The sequence below is a fragment of the Podarcis muralis genome, chromosome 3 (genome assembly GCF_964188315.1).
Source record: "Podarcis muralis chromosome 3, rPodMur119.hap1.1, whole genome shotgun sequence".
Classification (NCBI taxonomy): Eukaryota; Metazoa; Chordata; class Lepidosauria; order Squamata; family Lacertidae; genus Podarcis; species Podarcis muralis.
This window is the reverse complement of record NC_135657.1, coordinates 111,583,339-111,603,323: the sequence shown is the minus strand read 5'-3', so window position 1 is coordinate 111,603,323 and position 19,985 is coordinate 111,583,339. Positions and strand designations below refer to the sequence as shown.

Below are 19,985 nucleotides of genomic sequence, written 5' to 3'. Positions count from 1 at the left end.
AAGGTTCAAGAACACTGATTTGGATGTAAGACTTCCACAGATCATTTAGTCCAGCCCTTTGCTCCAAGGCAGAATAGCCTGTCCTGAAAACATCCTCAGATAAATGTTCAGCTAATTTTACCATGAAGGATTAAGTCAGCTGGCATTGGGCTGGTCCTCAGCAGTCATTTCTAATAACTTGTTTTGAATTTTTGCGTTAGCATTGAAATCACGGTCTAGGGAAGGAAAATGCTTGCGCAAGCTACCCGGAAGGTTGACAAATCATTACGGAATGTGCATTCGGGTGTGGAGTCAGACACACATCCCATTGAAAGCAATGAAGAACCCAGGCTGCATCCACATTTGGATGTATGGCAATGCATACCCCATTTACATTAGTGGTTCCTACAAGCAAGGGTATCCAAAGCCCTCTGAGAAGTTGCCACAGATATCTGGGACCATGAGGCCCCAATGCAGGAAACTTCCTGGAAACAAAAGGAGGAAGGAAGCACCTCTCTCTGAGCTGCACATTACTTTACCAGTATATATATATATATATATATATATATATATATATATAATCTTAGAGACCAACTAAGTTTGTTCTGGGTATAAGCTTTCATGTGCATGCACACTTCTTCAGATACCTTCAGATGCATGCACACAAAATCTTATACCCAGAACAAACTTAGTTGGCCTCTTAGGTGCTACTGGACAATTTATTTATTTTTTATATATATTTCGAATGCGTCAGACCAACACGGCTACCCACCTGAATCTTTACTTTACCAGGTGTGTGTAGGGCTTTCCTTTCATTAGTGCCATACTTACGCATCCAAAAGGAAATTATAAGCTAAAGCCTTTCGTCATAACGGAATAGATTCCCCAGCGAATTCACAACTGAGCCATACAAAGTATCGTGTGAATCTAAGTAAAATGTCCTGGTGTTTTTCCTCCAATCGTTCTCTCTAACTTTCCTAGACCTTCACTCATCTAGGAAGACATATCTGCCTTTTGCAACCACATTTAGTTTCGAAGATGGAACACTTATCGTTTCTAATTTGACAGACTTCTTGAGGTGTAACTATGAGTTGCTTCGCACTCTAAAAATGGGGAGGGAGCCCTGTATCTGCTTTCCAATGGTTTGGTCTCTTTGTTACCAGAAATGGCTGTAAATATGTTTCAGTCATGTATCTTTATCTGTGGGGGAAGAGACACAGGTTTGGAATTTTCACCCCAGTATTTGGGTTTGGGGAGCTGTCGATGCTTTTAAAACCATGGTTCCCAACGTGGGGCACACGCCCCACAGGGGGGCAATTTGATTTTTAAGGGGGGCAATATGAGAATGAGTTATTAACAGTTAATGGCCCTTTAGGCTTTCTCCAAGTGAATAGGAGATCACTTTTTGAATAATAAGAATTATATGTCGTGGGCCCTGCTTGGCATAGTTCATAGCTTCTCTGACTTATTCAAGCCCTAAGGAAATCAGCCCTGAGTGCTCACTGGAAGGACAGATGGTGAAGCTGAGGCTCCAATACTTTGGCCACCTCATGAGAAGAGAAGACTCCCTGGAAAAGACCCTGATGTTGGGAAAGACTGAGGGCACAAGGAGAAGGGGACGACAGAGGATGAGATGGTTGGACAGTGTTCTCGAAGCTACGAACATGAGTTTGACTAAATTGCGGGAGGCAGTGGAAGACAGAAGTGCCTGGCGTGCTCTGGTCCATGGGGTCACGTAGAGTCGGACACGACTAAACGGCTAAACAACAACATATGTCATGGGGGTAGGCATCAGGATTTTAGAGATGGTAAGGTGGAGCATGGCAAAAAAAAAAAAAAAAAGGTTGGGAGCCACTGTTTTAAAATGAGGAACATCCAAATGTGAAATCGCCCATCTGGTGAAACAAGGGGCACCTTCTACCATGTTGTCCTTTCCACTCAGTACTCCTTCCTCCTCTTTGTGAATAATAACAATTAAAAGAACCCTTCATTCTCTAAAGCTGAAAAGATATCGCTCCTATCTCCTTGATCAGGAAGCAGGGGGGTTCTTTTGTTACTGGGCAATATTAAATTATTATTCAGTGTCATGTAATTTGATGTGTATGGGACGCGGGTGATGCTGTGGGTTAAACCACAGAGCCTAGGACTTGCCGAACAGGAGGTCGGCAGTTCGAATCCCTGTGACGGGGTGAGCTCCCGTTGCTCGGTCCCTGCTCCTGCCAACCTAGCAGTTCGAAAGCACGTCAAAGTGCAAGTAGATAAATAGGTACCGCTCTGGCGGGAAGGTAAATGGCGTTTCCGTGTGCTGCTCTGGTTTGCCAGAAGCGGCTTAGTCATACTGGCCACATGACCCGGAAGCTGTACGCCGGCTCCCTCGGACAATAAAGCGAGATGAGTGCCGCAACCCCAGAGTCGTCCGAGACTTGACCTAATGGTCAGGCGTCCCTTTACCTTTACCTTTTAATTTGATGTGCACAGACATGGCAGTAGACCCAACCATGTTAAGCACTAGATCATGGTCATTCCTTTCCAAGGGATGATTGCTCTTTGGGTTTCCATAATGGAAGCTTTCTGTATTAATACACACACACTGCAAAATAGCCTCCATTTTAAAGCTGCAATGTAAACAATCCCAAATCCCTATTACCCTTCGACGAACGCTTCTGGCAGGAGTCAGTGTTAAAGTTTAGCCAGCGTAGTCTTTGGCATCAAGCAACAATTTGTTTGTGGTCCTCCAAAACTACAGAGATCCCTACCATCTGGTATTACTGTAGCAACTCTCTGGTAACTTTAAATGTATATTGGCTTGGAAAGCAGTTATCTCACCAGAAAATCTTCAAGTTTCCCAGTCAAAAACCTTGCTTCATCTGTTTTCATTGTATAGCGAGTTCAAGTTCAGACCATGCAAACTGAGTGACTTATGTGCTTCAGGCCTTGATGTGAGCAGGGGGAAAACTGCTCATGAAAGATGCAGGGAAGGGTGGAAAGAATAAAACATTTAAAATTCCAAAGTTATCTCAAAAAATAATGAAAATATTAAGGTGATTTCCTGGATGGTTTGAATTTCAAGTCCTTGTGGCTTCTAAAGAAATCTTGAACAGATATGGGGAAAGTTAGGGAGCTAATTTGGCGTGGGAACAGTGTGCTGCATAATGTAAATGCAATTCCTTCATATATATTAGCATTATATTTTAAAACAGATGAGTGAAAGAAGTTAGCAAGACCAAAACAAAACCCTACAACCAGAAAACTAGAAGAAAAATATGTAAGTTCCTTGATACGGTCATTCCAAAGGAAATGATTGTGCTGGAAAGGGAACCCTTTTATTTATTCTCCCCCAAATCACTTACTTGCTACCTATGAAAGCACCAGTATTTGGGGTGTTTTTATTCCATTTAGTAAATTTGGAGAGCTAGCCAGTAAAGGTCCATTGTCCAAATAATCCACTAGTGTCTTTGAGAGATATCCAAGGTCTGATTTCTAGTTTTTCAGCCAACAGAGTTCAGCAATACTTCAGCTTCTGGATCTCAAGCTGCTTACCTAAAATATAGTGGTGAAATTGGTACTACTACTACTACTAAACCTGTTACTATTTATTACATTTCTATTCCACGATTCCTCCCAAAGGAACCTAGTGTATTGTCACAGCCTACTGATTGTATTTGCTACAGAGCTACTGAAGGTTTCCTAGTGTCCTTTCTTGGCCGTTTGATGCCTGCAGGAGCAAGAACAAAGTCCTCTGGGGACCAAGTGGAGCTACATGGGACACACAATTTGTAGTAAGCAGCAGCAACTCAGAGCTGATTACCTGTGAGGGAGTCAAAGAAGGGCAGCTGGAGACAGAAGGTTTCACATGAAACTAGGTATCAGAACAGGAGATAAATTGCAGCACCACGGACAGCTCCAAGGCAGACAACTTGCTCCTACCACCCACCACCAGATCCAAACTGATGGTATAACAGTGCAGGTTCTGATGCACCACCAAACCCTATCTTTCCTTGGAGCCTAGCCTTCTGGTCTGCTATAGTTTCCAGGGAACTATACATTTCCCAGAATCATTCAGAGGAGTCATAAGTAAGCTTTGCAATCCTCTGCATCTCAGAAAAAGAGGAATAAGTGCCCCTGGCATCCTGGCTGGTTGGTGAGATTGTTCCTTAGGAGGGCTCCAGCTGCCTGCTCCACTGAGCTGTTGAACCTGGATCTGTGTTGCTTCCTTCCTGGTCTGCTCCTCCCTTGCCCTGGATAAGGGCAATTTGGACTTATCTAGTCCAGTGATTTCCAAGATGCTGTTGGGGTCTCTGCATTCCCTTTCCAAGCTTCCTAGACCAGGCATAGGCAAACCAGCCCTCCAGATGTTTTGGGACTACAATTCCCATCATCCCTGACCACTGGTCCTGTTAGGTAGGGATCATGGGAGCTGTAGTCCCAAAACATCTGGAGGGCCAAGTTTGCCTATGCCTCTCCTAGACAAATTGATGGCCCCTAGCAATTGAACATGGCCTGTTAGCCTATCATAGGGTTGATGGCATTCTCAGCTAAACAGGAGCTCTGCTTTAAAAAGAAAGGGGGGGGATTAGTCTCCTGTCCCAAAATTCTAGGAAGGCCATGGCTTCTATGCTATTTGAATACTGTAGATTATTAGCAGAGGGTGTGGATCATATAAATTTGATTAGCAGCCCATCATTCCAGGATAGCTCCCACCTAGTTAACCAATGATGGTCAAGTCCTACAGAGAAGCAGACACAACTTGCTAGAAGCAAGGAATCTATTATTCCTGACCATCCAGCAGGATATTTCTGAAAACCCTTCATACAGACCGAACACAGGGACTGTGCAGGTCATTGAAGCCTTAAAAACAGCCCTTGGGGGCTTTTGCCCATCTTTTTCTGAGCATAGGACCTCTGGGTAACAATTATTCCAGCAATTTTCCTGTATTTTGCATGTGTGTTGAAAGATTTTTTTTTAAATAAATGCAAAATTCAACATGGAAGTCAAAACTTAAGAGGGGTGGGTTAAATGCATGTTTTCAATATTGGAGAGAGGGGGAATGGGCAGTGCAGACAGGCTTGCCTCCATTTAAACTGGAATAAACGAAATGATATATAGCCTTGACCTTGAGTAGCCCGCTCATGTTTAAAACTATTAGCCTTGTCTACACTAGCTATATTTGCTACATTGGCTGATTTGGCTACATTTTTTCCGTTAATGTGGACCAGCTGTGTGTATGCACGGAACACAAACATACAATAAACAGATTTAGAATCCTGTTCGTAATATTATAGCCAAATCGAGCTGCGAAGTGACAAACAATAATGAACGGGGGGGGGGAGGGGGAGACTCCAAGGAGATTACATTCCAGGACCCTGAGACGGCTCCATTGGAAGGCTTGGCACAGAAGAGCGAGCTGGTGGAGATGTAAATTAGCTTCGACAAAGGAAAGATGGGAAGAAAGAAAGAAAGAAAGAAAGAAAGAAAGAAAGAAAGAAAGAAAGAAAGAAAGAAAGAAAGAAAGCCCTTTTGAGGTCCAACGATTCACACCTGGGTAGTCAGTCTAGCAAGCTTCAAGGTAGGTAGCACACCCCCCCCCCCCGTTTCTGAAACGGATAACTTTCGTCAGACGTCCCAAACTGAGGATAGCAACAACCTGCTCTCATTTGTAATACCCTTTGTAGATGATTATACGAAACAAAGATTTTAAACTCAAACCAGGTTTTCCACTGGGGGAGCGTCCAAAGATGTTCACTGAGAAGGAGAAGAAAGCCAGATGGCACGTGGTGGTATATAGTTCAGAGTTACACAGAGTAAGTCGATAGGAAATGCGAGGGAGGAGAAGGGAAATCACAGCCCACAGTTTTTCATTATTGGCAAGCGAACACTCCGGGGTGATTGCAAAAGAGCTTTATGGGTTTCTTTCGCTCCCAGGGTAGACTTAAATATTTGTATCATAACACAGGCACAAACTTGCATCCAGGGGTTTACTGGCTGTTTAGAAAGCATTTGGTATATTAAAAATGCAGTTACTCAAGCTATTGCCACAAAAAGAGCTGAAACCATGATACTAATTAAAAACATAACCTTTGGTATCGCTAATATTTGTTTCTCTATTTTTTTCCTTCTTTTTTTAAAAAAGCTGTTAATAATGGGCAATGCATCTGGACGAGAAGATTTTCCTTCCAAAATGGAATGTTCACACAGTAACCCTCTTCCTCAGGCCAATGTGTTTTATGAACTTGTCAGCAATTGCGGTAGGATAAGGAGGGCGGAGGAAAAATAATCTAATGTGACACACACACACACACACACACACACACACACACACAATTCAGGCTTATAATTTTATAATTTGACACCGTTAAAAAGTCACATGGAAGGAACAAAACCTTCCACTTATATTAAAAACTAGAATTACATCCTGGCTGGGGTTCAAATAATGAAATTAAAAGATTTCACTTTGGAGACTTTGAACTAAAATGTTGTAATTCCTTCCATTTCTAAAGCCACGTGTCCTCTGATCTGCATTTCGCAACAGCTAACCTATACTAACACCAGCTGTTATTCCACTAGTTTGTAGCTGGAATATACAGTGGTACCTCGGGTTAAGTACTTAATTCGTTCCGTTCTTAACCTGAAACTGTTCTTAACCTGAAGCACCACTTTAGCTAATGGGGCCTCCTGCTGCTGCCGCCGCGCCACCGGAGCACGATTTCTGTTCTCATCCTGAAGCAAAGTTCTTAACCTGAAGCACTATTTTTGGGTTAGCGGAGTCTGTAACCTGAAGCGTATGTAACCTGAAGCGTATGTAACTCGAGGTACCACTGTACTACCCCTGGACACTTCATACAACACCCCATTTTCAATTTTAAGCTTGGAAACAAGTGTTTCAATTATACAAGTAACTTGAAAACATCATGAGACCAACGAGCATATGGAAATCTGGCCATTCCCAAACTTTTATTCATCTGTGCAAAATATTTAACCTCCCTTTACCGAAAGACTCCAGGGCGGTGTACAAAAGTGTGGCTAAAATCCTGTTTTTCATTTGTTTGGATGGAGGATGTTTTCTGACCTTTGCCCATCATGCAAGCAGCAGCAGCAGTAGAGGTGCCCCCGCAAAACCAGATTCGAATCGAAGGTACCCCAGATGTTAAGGCAATAACAGCAGCGGTACAAGCCAGCGGAGGTTTGTGCTTTAACAAAAGAGAATGCATCACCAGTAAAATCCTATGGCCACTGCTGGTCACTGATTGTACATATCGTCTCTAAAACCCATAGCTAGTCCAGCTGGCATGAGCTTAGGCCACCGGGTTCAATACTGTGAGACACATCTTACACAGCTGTCTTCTCAGAAGCTAATAACATCCCACTGCAACAGCTCTGGCACCTGGTTTCTATTTTGGAATGTAGTTTGCAGTTTGAGGCCTTTCTTGATTCAAGAATAAATTCACTTCTACCCCTGACCTTTTATTTTTCTCACCATGGTGGCAATGTTAAAGGTTTAAATTCTGCGTACAGTGGTACCTCGGGTTACAGACTCTTCAGGTTACAGAGAAGGCAGTTGCAGAGGCAAGCAGTGGCAAATCTGCCGCCTGAGGCAACTGCCTCACCTTGCCTCATGGACCGACTGGCCCTGATTCACCAAAGGATAGCAAAGGATTTTGACCATTACAGAGCCAGCTATACAGCATCCTAAGAGTACAGTGGTACCTCGGGTTACATACGCTTCAGGTTACAGACTCCACTAACCCAGAAATAGTACCTCGGGTTAAGAACTTTGCTTCAGGATGAGAACAGAAATTGTGCAGCGGCAGCGGTAGGCCCCATTAGCTAAAGTGGTACCTCAGGTTAAGAACAGTTTCAGGTTAAGAACGGACCTCCAGAACGAATTAAGTTCTTAACCCGAGGTACCACTGTAGTAGCCAAGGAGGGCATTTTTTTTATTTCCCCCCTCCTCTGTTTGTGTCAAATTCCAGGCTTGCCAACAATGCCGGTGTGTGGGAAACAGTGAAACTGACGAAAACAAGTGAATTCGTTTAAATCTAATACCAGCAAAGATGCTCAGCCCCGTAGGCAAATGCTATATCATTTGTTGCATGCATCTGCTGGGGGCAAGATCAAAGGTAACAAAATATTTCTGTAACGCTAGAACCACAAAGCCCATCCTTAATAAGATCTCAAGATTGCAATATTAACTTTATGGCATTTTATTTTTACTCTTCACTCAGGGATCGCCCAAAAAAACCCCCACAAAAAACTGAGACTACAGTTCCTTTTATGTATGCCTGTGTGCCTTTTTATTTATTTATTTAAACCACCAAGGTAGGAGAGATTTATATCATGTAACGCAAGCTCTCAATTGTTTTGGAGAGATACACACATCTTTTATCAATTTATGCAACTGTAAAATGGAAACCTGTGTGTACCCAAAGAAATCAGTAATAAAACCCCAGTGGTTAGCCACAGTACTTAATTTTATGGGTTAGGGGGGTTTCTTTTTCTCTCCCCCCCCCCCTTTTTTTTAAAGTAAAGGCTTGAATGCTTTAAGAATTCCACATTCCTCAAGTCCTGCTTTTCATTTGGGGTTGACAGGCAAAGTTCAGAACACATCATTATGGGGTTCGCAGTCACTGCTAAAGGTAACGCTCATATTACAAATGAATTAATAGAAAACACTTACCTTCCCTACTAGCTTGCCTTTCCTGTTCATGCAAAGGTAAAAGTCTGTCTCTTTCCCTTTGATCCGGACTTGACTGCCAAATGTGTCTGTTTCCACTAGAAGCTGGGCTTGGAAAGGAAGAAGAAGAAAACAGGCATTTACCAGACGGGTCATAGAGCGAATGAGTGAAGAAGAAGATACCCATTTTCACATAATCTTGTGAGGTGAGACAGAGCATCTATGTTGAGCCCTGAGGCCCCCAAGTAAATAACTTCAAACGGACACATAATTTTAGTTTTTGGGCAAAATTTAGGCCACAACTTTACTGATTACAAAACAAATTGAGCGGTATTGGCCTAGGCATTGGTCAGGGACTATAACTGACTCCTGCCTCTCTGGCAGGCAGTCTGAAAGGGTAAACACCTGACCATTAGGCTCAGTTGTGGCTGACTCTGGGGTTGCGGTGCTCATCTCACTTTACTGGCCGAGGGAGCCGGCTTACAGCTTCCAGATCATGTGGCCAGCATGACTAAGCCGCTTCTGGCAAACCAGAGCAGTGCACGGAAACGCCGTTTACCTTCCCGACGGAGCGGTACCTATTTATCTACTTGCACTTTGACGTGCTTTCAAACTGCTAGGTTGGCAGGAGCAGGGACCGAGCAACAGGAGCTCAGCCCGTCGCAGGGATTCGAACCACCGACCTTCTGATCGGCAAGTCCTAGGCTCTGTGGTTTAACCCACAGCACCACCCGTGTCCCATACTCTGCATTATAAAGCTGGAATGTTATAGGACTATAAGGCTGCCACGACATTCAACGGAACCCTGTAGAGTTGGGAATATGTTGCATTATTTCTATAAAATGAACCCCGCCTCTGCCTGGCAAATGTTGCCTTCAGGTTCCACAAAACAAAAGCAAGTCCTACTGACTATAGGTCCTGTTGGAAGGAACTAAATAAAAGGGGAGAAGCTTGGTGGGCAAAACCAGTTCTATTTTTCTGGGGGTACTTTAAAAAAAAAAAGGCACTGGAGAAACCTTGTTATGCTGCTGTTCTAACACCGCTTGGCACAGTGTAATGTGAACCACCAATAAGATCTACGGATGAAGGAAACTATATAAATGTAACAAATAATAAGAATGGAGTCGTAGCTTGGATCCCGAACACCCTGGAACTCGGACGTTTTGGCTCCCGGACGCCGCAAACCCAGAAGTGAGTGTTCCGGTTTGCAAATGTTCCTTTGGAACCCGGACGTCCGACGGGGCTCCCACGGCTTCTGATTGGCTGCAGGAGCTTCCCGCAGCCAATCAGAAGCCGTGATTTGGTTTTTGAACGTTTCGAAAGTTGAACAGACTTCTAGAACGTATTCCATTCGACTTCCAAGGTACGACTGTACTAATAAGAAAGAACAGGGTTAGAAGCAGCAGGGTACTGTAACCTGCCTCAGGTGGCGCCTTGGTCGGGATAGGATAGATCAAGGGATACATACTGTATATTTTGCTCTATAAGGCGCACCAGATCATAAGACGCCCCTAGGTTTTGGAAGAGGAAAACAAGAAAAAAAAATATTCTGAATCCCAGAAGCCAGGACAGCAAGTGGGATCGCAGCACAGCAATCCCACTGGCTGTGGCTTATGGACAGCCACACTCCCTTTAAAGAGAGCATGGAGTGTGTGTGCGGCTCTTGGGGGCTTTTCCCTGAGGACAGAGAAGGGCAGCCCTTCTCCCTCCTAGGGGAAAGCCCCCAAGAGCCTCACACACACTCCACGGTGCTCTTTAAAGGCAGCGCTGAGCAGAGCCTCCCGCCTGCATTCGCTCCATAAGACGCACACACATTTCCCCTTACTTTTTAGTAGGGGGAAAGTACGTCTTATAGAGTGAAAAATACAGTATCTCGCGCACACCCTGCAGACCATGTTGGTCGGGTGGGTGGGGTTATGCACCTGTCAATCACTCAACACCTCAGGCATCAAAATGTCTTGGTCCAGCCCTAGGGAGAGGGCAGAGAGTGAGGAGCCACAGGCCTGTGGCAGAGCAGGTGGTGTGCTTCCAAGAGACCCCATGTTCTGTTGACCCCCAGAATTTCCTGTTAAAGGTTCTCAGGGAGCAGGAAAATACCTTTGCCCAAGAGAAAGACATCTCCCAGAGGTCCAGGGGAGCTTCTGCCAGCCAGAGTAGACAGTATAAGGCAGTTTTGTATTCTCGTTATTCTCGCGGCTTCTGTCCTCTCATGTTTCTGTATTCATATGTCAAGGGGGGAGGAGGGAATACAGTCTTTGTGCTATGCATAATGTTGATTGTCAGATAAAAACAACTTTCAGTGAACTTTGTCCCAGGGATTCAACAACAAAGCATAACGACAAAAGAGATTTCCCATCGCCCATTGCATCCTCAGCCAAATGGTGGATTTCAATCATGTATGTAAAACAGGTCTGCGTCTTTTAAAATTCACATTTGTCTCCTTTTTCCAAAACATTCCCATGAAAGCTGGGTAGTTTCAAAACTACAAGATACATCACCTCACCCTCAAACTAAAACAAGTATGAGTAATACCCAGGCTGATTTTAATTTGAAAAATATCACCTTAAAAAGATGTCGGTTCCCTGCTGTGAAAATTAAAACCATCTGGATGGCGTTATTTCCAATAATTAATCTAGCTCTCTTTTGACACTGTTACTAATTAAAATCCGATACCCCCTTTTTTCAAGTAAAGAATTTAAATAAATTTTCAAGAGCTAATAAAATAATGTAATAATTTCTTTGGAAATAAATGAAAATTACCTTTCCTCCTACTTGCGCAGGCTGAAAAAATGCTGTGGCTGTAGTTTTTCTGCTAACAAGAACTAATTTAGTCAAGGCAAGGCTCAAGGTAGCAACAGCAAACAACATTCATTCACACAAAAACCAAGGACTGCAATGGGTCTTAAAGGCAAAAGGCAAGGTATTTAAAGGGAAAGAATTAGAATAACATTTCCAAGACCACAACTATGTACTTGCTTACATAGAAAGAAAGACAACTGAGTTCACCGTATTGAAGCATGGTGTCAACTTGTTCCTAGGCACCTAAATAACTAAGCATAATAATGATAATGGGATGTAACAGGAGCCAAGCTGTCACATGGGTTAGAGATCCAATCCTGTGATCTATTGGAACCCATTATGAACAGGGCAAAAGGAATAAACCAACAATGGAAACATTTGCTGGGGTTAAAGTGATTGCAGATAAATTATTTGTCAATTACAGTCATACCTCAGGTTACAGACACTTCGGGTTGCGCACCGTGCCAAACCCGGAAGTACTAGAACAGGTTACTTCCGGGTTTCGGTGCTTGCGCATGCGCAGAAGTGCTAAATCACACTTTGTGCATGCACAGAAGCGCCAAATCGCGACCCGCGCATGCGCAGACGCGGTGCTGCGGGTTGCAAATGTGCTTCCCTCATAGATCACGTTTGCAACCTGAGCGTCCACTGTATTCTGCATTTTACATGGCGTGAAATTGGGCCCAAGCTTTGGATCTCCTCAAAGCTGGTATAATTTCATATCAGTTGTGTAAGTCCATTCGACTTCTAAAACGTTCGAGAACCAAATCGCTCCTGCAGCCAATCAGAAGCCATGGAAGCCCAGTTGGATGTTCGGGTTCCAAAAGAATGTTCGCAAACCGGGACAATCACTTCCGAGTTTGCAGCATTTAGGAGCCAAAACGTCCGAGTTCCAGGGTGTTCAGGATCCAAGGTACGACTGAAGAAGAAGAAAAGGAAGAAGAAGAAGAAGAAGAAGAGTTTGAACTTGATATCCTGCCATTGACGCCCCTTGAGGAGTCTCAAAGCGGCTAACAATCTCCTTTCCATTCCTCACCCACAACAAACACTCTGTGAGATGAGTGAGGCTGAGAGGCTTCAGAGAAGTGTGACTGGCCCAAGGTCACCCAGCAGCTGCAGGTGGAGGAGCGGGGAAGAGAACCGGGTTCACCAGATTACGAGTCCACCACTCTTAACCACTACACCACGCTATAGAATCATAGAATTGTAGTTTTGGAAGGGACCATCATCTAGTCCATCTCTCTGCGATGCAAGAATCTCAACTAAATCATCCATGTCAAGTGACCATCCAACCCCTGATTAAAATCCTCCAAGGAAGGAGAGTCCACCGCCTTCTGAGGGAGCCTGTTCCAATGTCAAATAGCTCTTCCTGTCGGAAAGTTCTTCCTGATGTTTAGTTGCAATCTCCTTCCTTCTAACCTGAAGCCATTGGTTCAAGTCCTACCCTCCAAAGCAGGAGAAAACAAACTTGCTCCATCCTCCATGTGACAGGCCTTGAGGTAGTTGGGTGACTATCATATCTCCTTTCAGTCTCCTTTATTCCAGGCTAAGCATACCCAACTCCCTCAACCTTTCCTCATAAGGCTTAGTTTCCGAAGCCTTGATCACCTTACCCAAACTACCACCCAGCCTGTGGGCCAACTTCTTAAAATAGACATTGTGATATATTTATTTTTAACTGCCTACTTTTAAAAAACATTGGTGTTGTAATAGATTAAGGGATATTGAAAAATGAGACATTGGGTCAGCTTTAAATAAAATCTGCTCCCCCAAATTCTATGGTTTAAATGCAGCCAATAACAGGATCACTTATACGTATCTGCAAGTTTATCATTCCAGCAGGGCATGCTTGTTAGCCCAGCTGAACATTTCCCCCCTCAGATTTTGTTAAGGGCAGATATTTAAACATCCCTAGAAAAGATAGACATTGTGGATGTTATTTGAATGTACCAGACACTGTAGAACATGTCCACACTACAACCAGATACATAAACACATGTTATCCTCCTTTTTGGGTAGTTTAACATCATGGCACAATGAAAATATCAGATTCTACCTGTCTGATATCAACCTGGAGGTAACTGCAAGGATGGCTGAGTTTCTGTCAACAGTATCTCTTAGAGTGGTGAACGGCACGGTTTAGTGGAAAGACACTCCAATGAAAATTTATATTACTATATATCTTATATAGCTGCTTCCTTGTATGTATTTTAATTTTTTTGTATATGGATGTTTTAAGACAGTCTATACCTGTAATGCCTAATACAGTGGTACCTTGGGTTACAGACACTTTCCTGATCTCCTGCCCTCGGGCAGGAGATATAGAAACATGATCAGTCACACCAACAGGGTAAAGAACAGCTTCTGTCCGTGGGCTGTTAGGCTGCTGAATGAAAAGATAACAACAGGGCAACTGACTTTCGGGTTTGGTGGGTGTGCATCAGTAAACGAGGGGAATTAAGACTAAGAGAGCTGAGTGGGGGGTGCTTGTGTAATCTCACTGTATACAAGTTGTACAAGTGACAATAAAGTATTTCAATTGTAGCCAGAATGGTACCATCAAGAAGTCAGGCGGAGGCATCAGCAGTGCTCAGAGAAACTCTGAAGCACGCAGATATGCAAAAAGAGTCTTTTTAAAAAGAAAATTTGAGGGAGACCGCACACAGAAAACCCGCCCTAAAATGCAGCCCAGTGAAGACTGTGCGTGAGCAGTAGCCACGGACCGTTAACTGTCAGTTGGTGGAAACAACGGGAAACTTGGCGGGGTGGATGGGTGTTGAATGGAGAATTGTGGAGGAATAAATGGTTGGCTGGCTACGAACCTGAACAGGAATACTACTGTTAGGAAGTGAGGGAACACTTCTAAGATTTCCTGCTTACACATTGTAATCCACCACTCAGCACTCAGACACAAAGCCTTGATGCACCAGGAAAGAAGCAGCTAGACTAGGAGGTGCCACTACAAAATGACAGAGCCACAAGAGTGATACTCTCTCAACACTCAAGCCAGGCATTTAAACCCTGTGTAGACAAGTAAGGCTAGGGAGGACTCTTCCTTTGCAATTGTCCCACCCCTTTGTGTTTCCATATAAGCACTTTCTCATTCGGCAGATTATTTTTCTGAGAAGCCAGCCTCTGTTTTATGGGACTTAGTTGCAACTAATTGAGTAATGCTAACCATATGGGATGCTGTGCTAAGTGCAAAGTGGTGATGTCACGCAGAGACTTTACCTGGTGTTAGGGAAGCAGCAGTAGGGCTATCCTTTCATGCTCTATTCTAGAGGCAGTTGGAAAATGGAGGTAGATGCAAGGGTAAGCATTGGTTTCGTAGCAAATGGGGCCTGTTCAGTTCAATCTTCAGTCATTAGTCAGGGTGCAATCCTATCCCCACTAACCTGGGAGTAAGCCCCATAGAATTCCATAGGACTTACGTACTTCTGAGTAGACATGGTTAGGGTTGCACTGAAAATGAGTGCCAAGAGTAAACAACAACAACAACAACAACAACAACAACAACAACAACAACAACAACAACAACAACAACAACAACAACAACTTATTATTTGTACCCCGCCCATCTGGCTGGGTTTCCCCAGCCACTCTGGGCGGCGTCCAACAAAGATTAAAACATACATTAAAATGTCACACATTAAAAACTTCCCTTCAGATGTCTTCTAAATGTCAGGTAGTTGTTTATCTCTTTGACATCTGATGGGCATTCCACAGGACGGGTGCCACTACCAAGAAGGCCCTCTGCCTGGTTCCCTGTAGCTTTGCTTCTCACAGTAAGGGAACTGCCAGAAGGCCCTTGGCGCTGGACCTCAGCATCCGGGGGTGTAAAAAGGGGGTGGGCTAAAAATGGGCCCTAATTTTAATCCTATTCCTAGAAATAGAATCTTAGAGTTGGAAGGGACACAAGGGTCATCTAGTCCAACCCCGTGCAATGCAGGAATCTCAGCTAAAGCACCCATGAAATGCCCACTCATTACTAATTTTGGAGGAATTCTCTCATGTTGCATTTTCCGTTATTGGGGCAGTGGATCCTATATTGGCTTCATAGCCCAGCTGTACCACCTTCTGGTGCCAGCAAGCTACGGCTCACTGCATTTCTGAACCAATGACATCACCAGGTCACATGTCTGGTTATTTTTCTTAATTTAAGAAAACAGCTCATCAGCCTATTCTCCATGTAGGTAGTTATCTTAATTAGATTCCCAGTGGGGGATCATGTAGAAGAAATACCATCTCTTTAACTGGGGTTCTGCCCTTACAAGGGAAAATCTTCTGCTGGCAAGCTTTCCTCATATTTGGTCCATTTTACCTCAACTTCATTGAGAACTCCCGCTGGAGAAGGAGAAAAGGGCAATTCCTTAAACATCTAGGTGAAAGGGATTATACGTATATGGATGTCTCTATGAGTGCTGAAAAGCGATAGTCCAGCTATGAAAACATTAAGTCAGAGGAAGACTTGATGGTGGTGATGCCAATTATCTTTCAAAGATTTCCCTGGAGTGAGAGGATGGGAACCAGAAAGCTAATGAAAAGATATTAGGAGGGAGTAACAGGAAACTGCAAAACAAAATGACTTGAGATTTGTCTGTATCAAATAACTCCATCTTGCCTCTTTGGGCTAAATCAAAAGGGATGCCTCGATACGTCTGGCTAGATAGAAAAACTGGCTCCATGAAAACACATTTCCCAGCCGAATCTAAGCGCCGCATCGCCATCCAATTATTCTGGTCTCTGCTGGGTCGCAGATTCCATCCCAAGAGAGTGTAATTCTGCACCCGCCCAGAGGAGGGTGTGGTACGCTTCCCACAGAGCCCTATTATTTGCTTATTTATACAATTTCTGTCCCGCCTTTCATCGCAGATGATCTCAGGGTGGGTCACAACAATTTAAAACACAATAAAAACCGGGGAAACGCAGTCAAATAAAACAGTGCAGCACAATCTACCTTCCATCTTTCCCAGCACAGCCCAATAAAAATCATAACTTGAAATGCCTGGCAGAAGAGAAAGGTCTTGAACCAGTAACCGGAAGGTGGATAATATCGGTGCCAGCCCAGCTTTAGGGTTCTGCCTCGGTGTGTGGCACGCCGCAGCTCTTCCAAGTGACTCAGCAGGGCCATTCAGTTGCAACCAGGGTGTTCCTTCACCTTAAATGATCACATGCCATTTATGTTGCCTGCGTTCACCACTCCTTTTGCACCATGGGGCCTTGGGGAAGGGTGAGGTACTGGGTGCTGGCAATAGGGAGCAGACAGGCCTCCTCACACACCCAACTGAATGGCGATGCCAAGCTGTGGTACATTCAGAAGAGGAGCAGCTGGAAAGCGTAGGGCTATGAAAGCACATAAAAGTGCAAGTAGATAAATAGATACCACTCCAGCGGGAAGGTAAACGGCGTTTCCGTGCGCTGCTCTGGTTCGCCAGAGCGGCTTAGTCATGCTGGCCACATGACCCGGAAGCTGTACACCGGCTCCCTCGGCCAATAAAGTGAGATGAGCACTGCAACCCCAGAGTCGGCCACGACTGGATCTAATGGTCAGGGGTCCCTTTACCTTTTATAAAGGATGAAAGAGTGAGCTAAAGTGCATGCTTTGGCCTTGCCCGCCTTTGGCTTCGTTCCTGCCCACCGCCAGCATGCCCCTGCTGTTTATGAACTGTCAACTCATTCTCCGAGGGTTAGTCTTCGTGTGGCAAAAGTGGCACCATCCACACACAAGGGGGGAGAAATCAGCAGGCAAATTTTGAAGAAGTATGGGGAGGAGCTTAGCAAGAACTGAGCGTGCTCAATGGGCACAGAATGCTAACTGACTATTGGCAGGAGGAAATGGGAATGGGAGGGAGGGACAAGCAAGAAATGGACAGCACAACTGGCCAGTTGGAATCCTGAACAAGAACATCCCACATTGCAACGCCGGACACACTTCCTCAGCCTGCACCCAGTTGCCATCTGAAAACAGACCATTATGCTCAGCTCAGCTCTAGATCTAGCAATAATTAACTGCTTCTTATTTCCCATCATTCTTTCCTATATCACTTGCAATATCCAAAGTACTTTACAACCCTCTTCTCTTATACCCTCACAACACAAACCACCACAACCTATGGTGCCGTTGTGGAAGATGGTTTTGCTCTACTTCCGCTCCCGGAGATACCATTTCCCCGAATTCCAGCTGTTGGGAATCGCAAGAGGGCAGAATGCTATCACGCTTCTGGGTTTCCCATACAGAATGGTTGGGGGTGATATCTGGCCATGAGTACATAAATACCGTATTGATTTGTTAATAATATAATACGAATTTTGCTTTAATTGTGATGCTTTAGGTTATTTTTTTATTTGTTGCTTTATTAGCAGTGTTTTGTAGATTATAATTGTTTCACTGCTGATTTGTTGATCATTTCATATAATTTAGGCTGTATTTGTGCTGTTCGATCATGGTTCTTTATTGCATGTAAGCAGCACAGAAATATAATCAAACAAATCAAACAGCTACATCAAAAAATGGCTGGATTTTAAAGCAGGTGTGGTTAACCTGCAAGGTCCCAGATGTTACTGAACTCCTAATAATAATAATAATAATAATAATAATAATAATAATAATAATTTATTATTTATACCCCACCCATCTGGCTGAGTTTCCCCAGCCACTCTGGGCGGCTCCCAATCAAGTGTTAAAAACAATACAGCATTAAATATTAAAAACTTCCCTAAACAGGGCTGCCTTCAGACGTCTTTTAAAGATAAGATGGCTGTTTATTTCCTTCAAATCTGAAGGCAGGACGTTCCACAGGGCGGGTGCCACTACCGAGAAGGCCCTCTGTCTGGTTCCCTGTAACCTCACTTCTCGCAATGAGGGAACCGCCAGAAGGCCCTCAGAGCTGGACCTCAGTGTCCGGGCTGAACGCTGGGGGTGGAGATGCTCCTTCAGGTGTACAAGACCGAGGCCGTTTAGGGCTTTAAAGGTCAGCACCAGCTCTTTGAATTGTGCTCGGAAACGTACTGGGAGCCAATGTAGGTCTTTCAAGACCAGTGTTACGTGGTCTCGGTGGCTGCTCCCAGTCACCAGTCTAGCTGCCACATTCTGGTTTCCGGGTCACCTTTAAAGGCAGCCCCACGTAGAGCGCATTGCAGTAGTCCAAGCGGAACTAGAGCATGCACCACTCTGGCGAGACAGTCTGCAGACACACAACCCCATCAACCCCATCAGATCCAGCAAACATAACCAACAGTCAGGGATGGTGGCGGTTGTAATGCAGCAACATCTGGAGTGCCAAAGGTATGCCACCTTTGTTGTGAAGAGTAAACAGACTTTATGGGTGTAGAAAATGCCTAAGATGCAAAACAGCCCATAGAACTGCTGAAATATATCCAAACACAGCTCCCTTTTTTTACAATTGACTCCAACGATACATGATAGAATGACCTTGCATCCACTCCTTAATCATGACATAATGAAGAGGGAGCTATGCCAAAATTATGTAAAGTCTGTGGGGAGTAATAAAACCTGCAGGCTATGAACAAGTGAGAGAATCTATATTGCCTACATATTGAAATCTTATCCATATAAACATATAGCTCCATCATCTGATATTTCAGTTGCTCGCTCTAGTATACATAAGACGTTGTTGACGTTCTTGAAGAGAAGGAAGCTACTTGCAGCATGAAATGGATGTAAGAGAAGATGCAGGGACTAAGGATGGGGGGCAGGAATTTAGTTCACATTTGTAGATGAACTTACTTAATGCACACTTTACAAGACAATATGCAAACCAAAACCCAACCGCCCTTCGAAATTCACACGTCTCTGAATTTTGCAACGCAGTTCTCCAGTCCAGTAATGCGTACAAAAATGCATATGGTAGAGTAAATTCTGCAAATAAATGCGTCTTAGTGGAAATACCATACACAAATTCATTATATCAAGAAAATTGCTTTCCAGAGATGTGTACATCGGGTAAAATTGCATACAAACATGTGCATATTAGAAGCCTGGTTTATTTTGTGTCTGTTTTGAAGAAGTATGATTTGGTCCAGAGTTTGTTGTTCCATATGTTCTGCTCAGACCAGACACATTAAACATTGCTCCATTTTAATATGCCTTGCTTTGCTAGATTTTGAGGGCCCGATTCTCATTTGAAAGTCATAATCTCTTCCTTTTTGTAGTTTTTCCTTTATTATATCTTTACATCATAACTTTACATCTTACAATTATACATATTCTTGTTTTCTTTTTCTTTTTTATAAGATATTTATTAAGATTTTTTAAAGTATTACAATAAAAATGAAAAAAATAACAAAAATACAAAATAAAAATAGTTAAAAACACACATATTTTCCATTGCTTATTTTCCTTTAGCTTGTTTCCCGGACCTCCTCATACCTCCCTTTTTTGTAATCCGCTTCAAATTGTTGGTTCAGCAAATCCTTACCATTAGATTTTTACCTATTTATAACCCTTTTTTCATATTCTCTTAAAGCATTACAGCTGGAAACCACTTAATTTCTATCCAACATCACTCTAACATTC

At 43.6% G+C, this 19,985-nt stretch overlaps 1 protein-coding gene across 1 annotated transcript in view; it reads right to left on the bottom strand.

Moving 5' to 3' along the window:
- Positions 1-19,985, bottom strand: part of FGF18 (fibroblast growth factor 18) — a 135,098-nt gene that overhangs the window by 17,086 nt on the left and 98,027 nt on the right. Inside the window, 1 exon segment of the mRNA XM_028722168.2 lies at positions 8,654-8,760. Coding sequence (XP_028578001.2) covers positions 8,654-8,760 — 107 coding nt within the window.